Source organism: Sphaerodactylus townsendi, linkage group LG03 (assembly GCF_021028975.2).
Source record: "Sphaerodactylus townsendi isolate TG3544 linkage group LG03, MPM_Stown_v2.3, whole genome shotgun sequence".
Taxonomy (NCBI): Eukaryota; Metazoa; Chordata; class Lepidosauria; order Squamata; family Sphaerodactylidae; genus Sphaerodactylus; species Sphaerodactylus townsendi.
The window spans coordinates 108,226,353-108,238,755 of NC_059427.1; the positions used below are offsets into that span (position 1 = coordinate 108,226,353).

A 12,403-nucleotide genomic window follows, 5' to 3' on the forward strand; every position below is an offset into this window, starting at 1 on the left:
TCCCATCTTTGGCTAATCTTATTGGCCGACACGGAGTCACCTGATTATCCTCGAGCAACTTTCAATATGGCGCTGTCGTTATGCCCTGTCCTGAGAAGCGTGGAAGTCACTGTTGGGTGTTTGCGCTACTTCTGGGTAGGAACTGTTTGGGATCAGGAAACTGGGATTAAGGGGGTGGGCTATGGCTAGCCTGGAAGACTCAACCTCTTTATTTTTTAGCATGGCTTTCTGAGGAGTGGTGCTTCAAATGTCGGTCTCCCAGTTCTCTGCCTGTGGTTTATAAATAAAGCATATAATTATGATCACACAATCATTAGTGCGGTATTTCTGTGTTCCTATGCCCCCCCCCCCCCCCCCGCTATTCTTTCGCAGTTTTTATCAGGCAGACAAAGCCCACAGCCAGGATTACTCAGCATAATGGAAGTTGCTTTTAGGCTAATTGTCTCAAATTTAAGAGTTTCCTCTTACTTCTAGGTAATATCCATTTGCCTGGACAAAATCAAGTGTCTCTTTAAGGCCATCCTTTAGTTGGCAAGCTAAGACCAAGATAGGAAGCTGTCTTTTACCATGTTCTCATGGCAAATGCATGTTTATTGGCAGATACTACGGTGGTTATTATTAATATTATTATATTTTGCCATCAAGTCAGAGCCAACTTATGGCAACCCCATAGGGTTTTCAAGATGATACATTCAGAGGTGATTTGCCACTATCCATGTCAGGGTAAATTATTTAATTACTATTGAAAATGACTGTTGGACATGCTGTTTTGTAAAACTTCAGGAACACTTGTTCTCCACAGATAAAATTAATGAAGGGGTTTTCCACAGCTTTGAAAATAACCTCCATGGCTTTCTGCACATCTGAACAAGTGGTCAAGTTCCAGTAACTAGTATATGATGTCCTGTTCCTGATTGTCACTTGTACGCAGAACTGAAGTGCTGTCAAAGAAGTACCTGAAAATTCAGGATGCATGCAGTAGGAGTAGCTTGTCCTATATTTTTCTCTTATTCCCTTTTTTTATATTTTCAGAAAATAGTTTAATGAGATGACAGGAAAATTTCTCTTACGGATTTGGTTTGTGAGGAACACCTTATCACCACACCGAAGTGTAACAGCACAACTGCTTCTGAAAGCCTGGAACTACGTGCCTTTTGTTGATCTTCAAGTCAGGACTCTTTCTTTTACTAAAGGCATGGATAGTGACCGGGCCCAACACATGGAAACAGATGGTTCTAAACTAGAGCAAAATATTGTTCAGCCACTTCCAGTGGACTCCAGCAGTGACATTGAGCCTGTAAAAAATGGTGAGACTCTAATCACAGAAGGAAAGGCAAAAATCATTTTTCCAAGTGCCAACGAAGTTTTCTACAACCCTGTCCAGGAGTTCAACAGAGACCTGACGTAAGTGGGATTGGGGATAGAATGCAGAGATTGTTTTCCATTGGACTTCAGAGAAGATGGACTGTTGGAGTCTACCCCTATGTTGAGGAAGGTTATTCCTCTGATTTTGTGATAAAGAAAGTGAGGTGTTGGGCTTGTGACTTACAATTGCTGAATTATAATAAAGCCTTGGATTAGCTTTATAAACCTTCCATGGATGCTAAGTTTCCACATTTCCCTTTTGTTGGCAAAGTGGGCATGGGATTCAGGAGGTCCTACTGAGGCCTGTTTCTTTCAGTTGAATCCAGGGCAAGTACTGCTTAGGTTGTCATGTGAATGGCTTATTGCATGTGTCTCGTCTGCTTATTGTATAAAAATCTTGAAGAAAACAATTTACTGGGGAGGTAAGAAGTTGGGAATAGAACAGCATTTCTGGAGTCAGACAGTTAGACTGCTGGGTGAATATCCTGAACAAACAGTGGGATAAACAAACCTTATGTTACTATATTATTGAGCAGCATGTTCCCAATGACGAATCAGAAAATGTGAATGCTGATGGGAAGTGTAGTCCTCAGCTGTCGGGGGCCGCTTCCGCACATGCAGAATAATGCACTTTCAATCTACTTTCGCAATTGTTTGCAAGTGGATTTTGCTATTTTGCACAGTAAAATCCATCTGCAAAGTGCATTGAAAGTGGATTAAAAGTGCATTGTTCTGCATGTGTGGAAGAGGCCTGGGGGAACCCAGATCCCAGCTCCTCTTGGAGGGGCAAGGACTACACTTCCCAGCAGTCCTTGCATGGCTGGTGCTGTGCTTTCTAAGGAGGAGGAAAGGGGGTATTAATGCAAAAGTAGTTGCATGAAGGCAAGACTTCCTCCTGGCTCCCCCCTTTGTAAAGCTGAGATCCAGCTGTACAAACTGGTGGGGGGTGATGCCCATGAAGATGGAGGAGAACTCTCCCAACCTTCACGGGCATCCTTCTGGCCCCCCCCCCCCCCCCCCCCGGCCCCTTTGCTAAGCCAGGATCCAGCTTTGCAAACAAGGGTGTGTGTGCCTATAAAAGTGGGGAGAGTTGGCTCCTTCCTCTTTGCACAGCTGGGATCCAACTTTGCAAATGGTGGGGGATCTGCTTATGGAGATGGGGAGAACTCTCCCCATCTTCACAGGCACTGCTCCCCCTCCCTTGTAAAGCCACAATCCAGCTTTGCAAACAACACTTTTCTAGAGCCCACTGTATTTTCTCACTTAGTGGGCTTTATTGTTAGTAAACAGAATAAGACATGACAAAGAAATGTAAAAAATGATTTCAGATGATTAAAACCATGCAGTAAAAACAAGAAATTCATACAATAAACAGTGTCATAAACTCTAATCCTACTCCCTTTATAAAAGTATCCTCCTAAATTATTCCAATTTTACTGCAGCCCTGTACTGTAAAAAAATGCCTCCCTGAACACAGTCTGCAGAATGATAGATGTGTGGGAACCTTACTGACCTCCTCAGGCAGCCCATTCCACAAAACGGGAATCACTTTGAATAGCATAAAGTATATGCATAAACTACTGGATGTTCTGGAAAATATGGCCCTTTTCAAAGTACTAGTGTCTTCAGTGATTTTATCCATCCCCTGTTCAGGATAACACACTTGCACCTGTAGTGTACTATAATGCAAAGAACGTTCATTCTCCTCTATCTGCAGGTGTGCAGTCATTACGGAATTTGCTCGTCTGCAGCTTTCATCCAAAGGGATTCACAGTGAGTGGTGCTATTTTTCTCATTATTCTATGGAAGGTGATGTAGGAAAAGTCAATAGTTTAAGAACATGCAAAAATTTCTGCTGCTCAGTAGGAGGGACTGCTGCTCCTTTCTCCCCTACTATTGATCTGTTGAATTTGGGTTGAGGATATTCTGCTTGCTAGAAGCTGCTCTGTGTTCTGCGCCTGTCCTAGCAGCCATGTGCCCTCTTAGTGGCTATTTGACGTGAACAAGCCCAGATACAGAAACCTTGGGGAACACTTGAGTTGCCTCAAGTCTCAGGCTTATAAATGGGAGTTGGAAAAATCTGCAGTAGGGATTGTTCTCTAGTTTTTGTATTGCTATTTAGCCAAGGTCCTGCTCCAGCTATAAAGTACCATGAGCAACTGCAACCAGTTTTACACCCTCAGTTGAAAGATTGGGTAAAAGGCTAATAGAAAAGAAGAGCTAGATTTGATGAAGGTAGCTTTGATTTTCAAAAGCTGATATCCCAAGTATCTTGTTGGTCTCCAAGGTGCTACAGGACTTGAAGCTGGCTCTTCTCCTGAAGGCAAGTGTGGCTGTCCTCCTGAAACTATCATAATAGAAAAGAGGCCTCTTTTTGTTTTTGGAACAGGAGGTATAGCCCTTGGGACACCCTCCTAACTAGGGATGCCAACCTGCAGGTGGGGCCTGGGGATCTCTCTGAATTACAGCTTATCTCTAGACTACAGCATGGGCTTGGTGGCACTGTACCCTGTGAACTCTCTGCCCAAATCACCAGGAGTTTCCCAGTCGGGATCTGACAATTCTACCCTGCCATGCATCACTGGTGGCTAGGGGGACCTGACAACCCTGCTTCTAGCACTTCTGGAAAGTGACTGCCATACAACCCTTCACAATTAGCTGAACTGAAGTATGGAGACAACAGGGACCATTGTCTCTACAAGGAAAGCAGCTAGACTGACTTTTTAATGTAGCGGGGCTCAGCTGAATGTTGAGCGTCCCTTTGCAAAAACGGTTTAGGAATGATGTACTGAAGGTGATTGGTTTTTGTTGGGTTCATGCAAGGTCCCAGGTCTAAGCTCCATTTCAGATTCTGTCATTACTCCTTCTTTTCCAGTTGCAGTTCCTGGGGAGGAGAATGTCTCAAAAGTGGTCGTGGAACTTTCAACAGGGGAACAAGAGGATGAGTTGCAGCCACCACCTCCTGCGGATAAGGAGGAGCACAAAGTTGCTTCTGTTGGAGAAGTGTGCCAGGTGTCGTGCCCCTCTGTGTCGAGTTTGGTGATTCTCTCAATGGTTCCACAGGATGACAGCTCATTTTGCTATTGCGCTGCTTTTATTGTATTAAACGGGTTCCTCTCTTGCTGCCCTCGCATTCCCTACTCTTCCTCCTTTTGTCCCCTCCACCCCACCTTGTCATCGTTTAGATTATAAGCTCCTTGGAAACTGGATCTGTCTTTGCTTAAATGCCATGTACAGAGATCATGTTACAAACAGTGATATTTTCCATTATGTGTCACAGGTTTAGGGATCCTTGCAATATTTGAAACAAACAAACCGGTGAAATATCACACTGCTTCATCATGTTCCTACTTATAGTTGTCCACTGAATGCCTACCCCTTACCGTACCTCCCTAAATGCTTGGCACTAAGCTTTAGGACACTTTCTCAAGAAAGGATGGTGAGAGCTGAAGAGCAGCTGCTGAGCGGGACTTGTGCTGAAGCATTCACAAAACCCAGACATCATCTCATGCTTTCTGGCAAAAATCAGCCAGCAGTGATGTCAACTTGTGAATTGGTTTTTGGAACAGAAAAAGGCGCATGTTGTACAGCTGAGGATCTGAATGTCGAGCCTCTGGCCATTGCTTCTTGATGCTGGAGCATCCTGGAGATGCCTAAATCCTGCACCTGAGCCTTAGGACGACTGGACAAGGGCCACCCTACATATACTTCCAACTTCCCACCTGTGTTACTTTAGCAGGACATCCACAGAGGTAATCCACTCAGGGGTTTCCTTTTTTATGTATCTCCATCTTTTTTGCAGGAAGGACTCCGAGTCCTGGAGGCTCTGGCTGCTTCTGGATTGCGTTCGGTCCGGTTTGCCAAGGAGGTTCCAGGCCTTCGCAGTGTCATAGCAAATGACGTCTCCTCCAAGGCTGTCGAACTCATCACCCAGAACATTCAGCTGAATGACACGGAGCATCTGGTGACTGCAAGCCTGTCAGATGCCCGGTGAGTGGAAGTCTTCTCTTCAGGGCTTCATGGATAACGTAGGACAGGAGTCCCAAGTCAGTTGCATGTTCGGGTGTATAATTTGCCCCAGTTTGAGCAGTGCAGCAGCATCTGTGGAGTAACTGAGTAGCAGAGGACTGCCTTCTCTTCCCATTCTTCCATTTTTTTTGTGGCCAACCTGCTAAGGTGTACAGGCAGGGGGCTGGAGAAATGGGCCAAAAATTATTTCCCTGATCCTTGTTGTCCTTCCATTCCCATGCTGATGGTACATCCCCAAATTAGGCACGTTTCCCCCTTGTCCTCTCTTCTTTTTCAGAGGCATTTAATAGGGAAAAATCTCTTACACTTGAATTCCTGGCCCAGAAAAGATCTTTGTATTTCACTGGCTTAGCTTACACTAAGGTGGTGAATCTTTGCCAGAGCTGTACCATTTAGTACTGCACGGGGGAGACTGACATAATAAAATGTCTATACATACAAAATTAATCCCTATGCATAAAAAATTTAGATATCAGGGAGAAGACTGAAGCTTCCATCAAAGTCTTCAGTGGTACAACCCAAATACAGATTTGCCATCAGTGAGAACTAGGCCACTGTCTGTTCTCTCCCCGCCACCTGCCCCCAGCACAAAGCGTGATGCTTCTAGCCTGTGTTTCTCCTCCACGCAGGATGCTGATGTACCAGCACAAGGCTGCCAAAGAGTTCTTTGATGTCATTGACCTGGATCCATATGGAAGCCCTTCTATGTTTCTTGATGCTGCGGTGCAGGCTGTGAGTGAAGGAGGTGAGGCAGAAGCTGCGTGCTGCTCTAGGCTTTGCTACAGGGGTGCTAGGACTCTGCAGGAATCTTGGATGTAGAATTTCCAGCTGCTGCTGCTGCTGTTTTCATTTATAGCCTCCCTTTCCCACTGGGATCTAAGGGGGAGGACAATTAGGATCAATAAAAACTCTTCAATCAGTAAGCAGAATACTAAATATATCATTTGAATCTAGCAGCAAAGCTTCCTATATAAGACAAAAATAAACTAGGACTGGGATTGTAGAACTAGGCACCCAAACAATGCATGGAAACACATCTGTTTAAGGCAACAGGGCAATCAGTGTAGGAGTAACTTTTTCCCTAACAAAAGCCATCTTCTAAACTGAACCATTTTACCATAGCTTTGCTCCTTTTACACGTCTAGGTGACAAATAACTTGTTTGCAGTTTTGGCCAATCAGAAGAAGCAGGTTTCTGTTGATATTAGAGCAGAACTTGGGATTGTGGAAGTGAAAATTCATGCAAGTTGAGACTGAAGCCTTGCCTTAATGCATGAAGGGAACACTACTGTGCCTTCTTGACATTCAGGCTCTATCAGGACCTTGGATAAGGATTGGTGGATGAGGAGGCTGGAAGCTGAAAGTCTTGGGAGTCTTTAGCTGTACCATAGATTTTCTTCAGTGAATGATGTGGTTCCCACAGCCCTCTGAGGATGGGCAGGCTCTTGGGAGATAGCTGTTAAATCTATCTGACAGGACAGCGGAAGATTCTCTTTCTCTTTACACAGATAAGAGCTGAAGTCACTAACGCACTGATGCGGCCCCGTGGTACAGCAAACATCCTCAGGCCTTAGCACCATGATCCTTGGCTCCATAACCCTGTTGCATTGCTTAGTGTCTTGCCAGGTGCAAGTGGTGTGGTTTATTTTGCTATACCCACTGAGGGGCTTAGTTGATGTTACATTAGAGAGATGGGGAAAGAAAAGCTGGGTTGTGTTGTCCATGACTTACTTCCACATTGGGGATCCTGTTGCAGGCCTGCTGTGTGTCACATGTACCGACATGGCTGTAATGGCTGGGAACTCTGGGGAGACCTGCTACAGCAAGTATGGGGCCATGTCTATCAAGACCAAGTTCTGCCATGAGATGGTGAGTGGGGTGAACGCCTGTGAATCCAGATGTGCAAGCTGATGCTGTGCAAGGCCACCCTCAGGCCTGTCCTTCCCTGTCCTTGAAGAGGGAGCCAATCCTCCCAAACTTGTTGTTCTGCAGGAGCAAATACTAATAACCAGCAGCTCTTCGCCATGTTCCCCTCATAATGTAGGCTGTGGCTCCAAACTCCGTGAGTTTACCTGCATGGCTGTTCCCTGCTGCATACCCATTTAGTAGAGAATAAAGAACAATTCTCTTAATTCCTGTGGTTCCTCTTGAGCAAGAAAGAACACACTATTTGAACAACATGCATAATGTTCTTATCCTAAAGCAAAAAGCAAAACAAAATGGCTCTCACTGGTTCTCCCACTTCTTTCCTCTTTCAGGCCCTGCGGATTATCCTGCACAGCCTCGACCTGCGTGCCAATTGCTACCAGCGCTACATTGTCCCACTGCTGTCAGTCAGTGCTGATTTCTATATCCGTGTCTTTGTCAGGATCTTTTCTGGGCAGGCCAAGGTCAAAGCTAGTGCCAGGTGAGATGGCTCTGTTATGGTTCTGGCTGAGTTTCCCTGAGGGGAAACCTTGGGTCGCTCTGATTTCTGCCTCTAGAAGTATTTTCAGTTGGTTGGGATATCAGGGAGCTCATCTTCTACAATCAGTACATCTCAAGACTGGCATCTGGATTTTTCCTCCATTCCCGCTTTTTGTATCCAGAGTTGTTGTGCGGTGACGTTTCTCTTCTTTTCTCTTGGCAGTAAACAGGCCTTGGTTTATAATTGTGTGGGCTGTGGCTCGTTTCATGTCCAAAGACTTGGCAAAGTGGCTCACAATGGAAACAAGTAAGAGACTTGGGACAGCAGAATTTTCTTCTTCCTTCACTTTAACCAACTTGATGGATGAATTTTAGGCACAGATATTTTACAAAATGGCCCCATGTTGACTAGGCCAGGAAATTCATTTCCTGGGTTCGCTTTTGAATGAGTCATTGGTGGTGGGGGTGTCATAGCCACCTCCCTTCACATTTGGCACCCCCCCCCCCCGCTTTAATTTTCAAAATTACTTGCTTCTTCTGTTCATGATTCTGACACTTCTGGCTGCAGAGGGCTTTGGTGCAATCATGTGTCTGGGGCTCCTGAAATCCAGAAAAACAAAGTGGAGGGGAATGTTATGTCTGTCAGGGAAAAAAAACAAGGTGTGTCCAAAAGCTGGAAGCTCCACCAAAGGGTGTCCCCATAAATAGCTACTGTCGCTGTTCTCTGCCTGTCATCATTATTGTAAACATCACCCAGTTCTGTGCTGTATTAGTTGAATCTCTGGGGTACTGAGTGATAACTTTCATCTAGGGAATTGTACATTGAGGATATGTGTAACCAAACCAGAAGCAGCTCTCAAAGTGGTAAAAGTCAGTCACTGTATTTGAAGGTCTAAACCAGTTCTCCTCTGAAAGCTGTTTTTATGATCTTTAATCCAACAGTATCAACTACAAGGCCGCCTCTGGCCCTCCTGTGGGATTATCGTGTGAACACTGCCACCAGCGGCACCAGGTGAGGCGCATCTGCTTCTAAACCTCCTGGTATTCTCCTAGCTAGCAAATCCCAAAATGACCCTCGCTCCTCTTTCTTTCTACAGCTGGGTGGCCCCATGTGGGCAGAGCCACTGCATGATGCGGATTTTGTCCAGCGAGTCCTATCAGCAGTTGGGAGCAATCCAGGGCGCTTCCAGACAAGCCAGCGGATTCAGGGGATCCTGAGCATGGCAATTGAGGTGAGGATGCCTTTGACTAGGCAGAAGACCATCAGCTGTTGCCAAGGAGAACCCGTCACTTTTTAGATGTCAGCCCAACAGAAGCAACTTCTTGCCAGGGACAGGAGGAGTAAAAAAACTTCGCATCTTATAGAAGTTCTTTTCTCATTGGTGCTGTCTGGATCGAGGGCCCTTCTCTCTACTTGTTCCAGATCAGCTCAGCCTGATGCATTCTGTTTAGGTATCATACTGGTAGCTGCTACAGTACAAAAGACATAACAACTTGTGAGACACAGCATATGAACAGGCTCTTCTTTCAGTGTGCAGCTGCCTGCACAAGAGGGTTGGTTTGTACTCCGCTCCAGTTAATAAATTCTGTGGCAGTGACTTTCAAACTTGTGTTCCGGGGCACCCTTGAATTCCTCAGAAGCTATCAGGTATTCCGCAATGAAAAGATCCACCCCCACCCCCCAGTTAGCTTGCCCATCACTGCTAATCTTTTCTGTGATGCAGAGCAGCAGAGAAATGTTGCTTGTGCCCCGGGGCATACTCTCAGAGCATCATCCAATAGATTTGGCCAGTGACCGATGTCGAGTGTGTGCTAAGAATGCCCCAGACTCTTCTGTAACAGGGCAGACATGCTGACACAGACAGGCCCCCAAAAGATAGAAAGCTTCCAAACTGTTCTTTACTACCGTCTAGAACAATGTCAGGATTCTCTCTAACCAAACCTGCCAATTGTAGTTCTAGCACTCCCCTCCTCCAGACTTCCGGTTAACTGGAATATCTTTCTTCTGTGATGTAGGAACTCAGGGACATCCCTCTTTATTACACCCTCGATCATCTCAGCAAAACCATCCACTGCAACAGTCCCTCCCTGCTGCAGTTCAGGTAAGTAAGGCACGCACTGCGAGAGCCTGCCCTGGTTCTTTGTTGTATGAAAACTCACATCAGGTGTTACCCTACATAGGCAGCCTTTATGCTAATTGAGGGAATTAGCTGTGGAGACAGAACAAGAGGGGGCAGCTGGGATGAATAACCTGGGTATACCTGGATTATCTTGGGGAAAACTCCCAAATGAACAGGCAGTTGTATAATTAACAAATTGTGTTTTGTTAATAATTATTAAAAACAAGGGACGTATTTTAGGCTATGGGCACACACACATGTGAGCATACAACGGCTGACTAGGAGGGGAAAGGGTGGGAGCTGGATAGGTTTTCAGGGATGGGTGATCGTTACCAGTCTTGAAAGGATGTCTGTTTAAAGCAGCGCTGAAGAGGAAAACAACCAGCGTTTCCAAGAGTTAAGGAAAGAGCCCATACACAAATGGGGGTGCACACACAAATCCAGAACACACACGCTGTGAAAGGCTGAAGGGCCAATATCTGCACCCCAAATGAGTCCTGAGACTGTATCAGGTAAGCTGGCAGGAAAGCTGTAGACAAAGAATTGATTGCTTTTCCAGGGTTCCAACAATAAGATAGGAGAGGTGTAATGAGTCGTCAGTACCCAAGAGAATGCTTGGACAATTCTCTTGAGTTCCAATTGATTGCTGGGATGAGTGCAGATAGGATAAGTAATGGTCTTCTCGGAATACTGATTAAGTCGTGGCGACACAATAGAGAGTTATTAATCCCACTGTCCAGCTGGGTACATCTTAGGGCCAGGGGAAAAATACATCTGCCAACTGCCTTTCTGCCGAAGCTTGACACACTTGATGGATCCCAAAAGTATCTGAGAGGCATCCATTTTGCGTGGAGCAGTGTCTTGCTCTTATGCCAGTCTATGGTCCTCGTGGCTTTATGGCAACTCTCAGAAGGAGGAGGAGCCCAGCTGCTTACCGCTCAGCCCTTCTACTGACCATGTGCCAGAAGTCTTCTGCTTAGAAGCAAAGGGTCTTGGTGGTACAAATCGTCTTTTGATTTCCATTCCAGGTCAGCTCTCCTTCATGCTGGGTATCGAGTGTCTCTGTCTCATGCCTGCAAGAATGCTATCAAGACAGATGCACCATCATCTGTGGTCTGGGATATAATGCGCTGCTGGGTAAGCAAAGCTTTTAATCTGCCTTCCTTTATTGATCCTTGCCACGTTCATCTCCAGAACTACTGTGGAGGTGGTGTAATTTTCAGACTACGTGTTCTGGTCAATGTGTGGCCTTGGTACAACTGTCTGGTTTCTGCTTTTGTTTTGTAACAATGCCATTGACTGTGGAGACTGAAAAAAGCAGCTTGGGACACACAATTCTACATCACTGCTCCTATCTAATTTCATTGAAGCTGGTTCTAGTTTTTCAGAAGATTCCTGTCAGGTATCACATTCTCTCTCAGGCTAATACATATCCTGCTTTTTGGGTCTGACCCTAGAGATAGGTCTGTTGTATTGAATGAGGGCGAGGAGGGGCAGAGATATACTTTCTCAGCCAACCCTTGGTTGAAACTCATTGGTTCTACCTACCTCTATTACATGTGCAGGGTAATAAGTTCAGATTAAGCCTCTCATTCCTACTTATGCTTCCTTAATTGTAGGAAAAACTCAACCCCGTGAAGAGGGAGCGCCTTTCAGAGAACTGTCCAGCTGCCTGCATCCTCTCTGTGGAACCCAAGTAGGTACTGGGATAGCAGAAGACCAGGTGTTGTGGGGCAGACATTCACCTCAGGCAAAGGAGGAAAATGGCTTATAGGCAGGAAAATGGAGACCAGAAAAACAGAAAATGTCTTGGGAAGTTCTTGGTGAAAAGCAGAAAATGTCTTGGGAAGTTCTTGGTGAAAAGCAGAGCTGGGCTGTTGAGATCATAAAACTCTGGGTATGGGATGTGGGTGCACGGTCCTTGTACAGAATCCACTTCATTCTGACTAAGAGAAGTTAGTGATTTGTTATCCCACTTGGCAAAAAGCCCTTGGAAGTTTGAAATTCCTTTGGATTTCTTGTAAAACTTCAGCTCGCCCTCCATGTTGACTCTTGCTCGACTCCACAGGCTGCAGGCATCCTTCACTGTCCGGGCAGACGCTAATCCCAACTCACGGAAGCAAGGCCTGAAACGGTTCCAGCTGAATCCTGAGCCCAACTGGGGGCCTAAAGCAAGAGCCAAAGCTGGGTAAGCCTTGCAGGGAATCAAACAATGCTAGGAGCAAGAATACCTGACATCTCTCCAATTCTGCCGGATGAGAAAGGAGAGTCCAGTATGGACACCCATTTCTTCCCTCTCCTCAATCACATCCCTCTTTATTGGCGGCAGAGGGTGCCATCAGGTGGCAGCCAACATGGCAGCCGTATGGGATTTTCAAGACAAGAGATATTCAGAGGTGGTTTCCATTGCCTGCTTCTGTGATCATGACTATGGAGTTTCTTGGTGGTTTCCCATCCATTACTAATCACAGCCAAAGTCGCTTA

General features: G+C 45.7%; 1 protein-coding gene across 2 annotated transcripts in view; it reads left to right on the top strand.

Moving 5' to 3' along the window:
• The window catches only part of TRMT1 (tRNA methyltransferase 1), a 14,014-nt gene continuing 1,611 nt past the window's right edge, over positions 1-12,403 (top strand). For both annotated transcript variants that reach the window (XM_048490971.1, XM_048490970.1), the window contains exons 1-15: positions 1-135; positions 1,033-1,404; positions 3,083-3,138; positions 4,241-4,377; positions 5,168-5,355; positions 6,024-6,139; positions 7,150-7,262; positions 7,652-7,800; positions 8,023-8,106; positions 8,742-8,811; positions 8,897-9,031; positions 9,816-9,901; positions 10,948-11,056; positions 11,539-11,615; positions 11,988-12,107. In XM_048490971.1, coding sequence (XP_048346928.1) covers positions 1,049-1,404; positions 3,083-3,138; positions 4,241-4,377; positions 5,168-5,355; positions 6,024-6,139; positions 7,150-7,262; positions 7,652-7,800; positions 8,023-8,106; positions 8,742-8,811; positions 8,897-9,031; positions 9,816-9,901; positions 10,948-11,056; positions 11,539-11,615; positions 11,988-12,107 — 1,796 coding nt within the window. In that variant the 5' untranslated portion in view covers positions 1-135; positions 1,033-1,048. The remainder of the gene's footprint in view (positions 136-1,032; positions 1,405-3,082; positions 3,139-4,240; positions 4,378-5,167; positions 5,356-6,023; positions 6,140-7,149; positions 7,263-7,651; positions 7,801-8,022; positions 8,107-8,741; positions 8,812-8,896; positions 9,032-9,815; positions 9,902-10,947; positions 11,057-11,538; positions 11,616-11,987; positions 12,108-12,403) is intronic.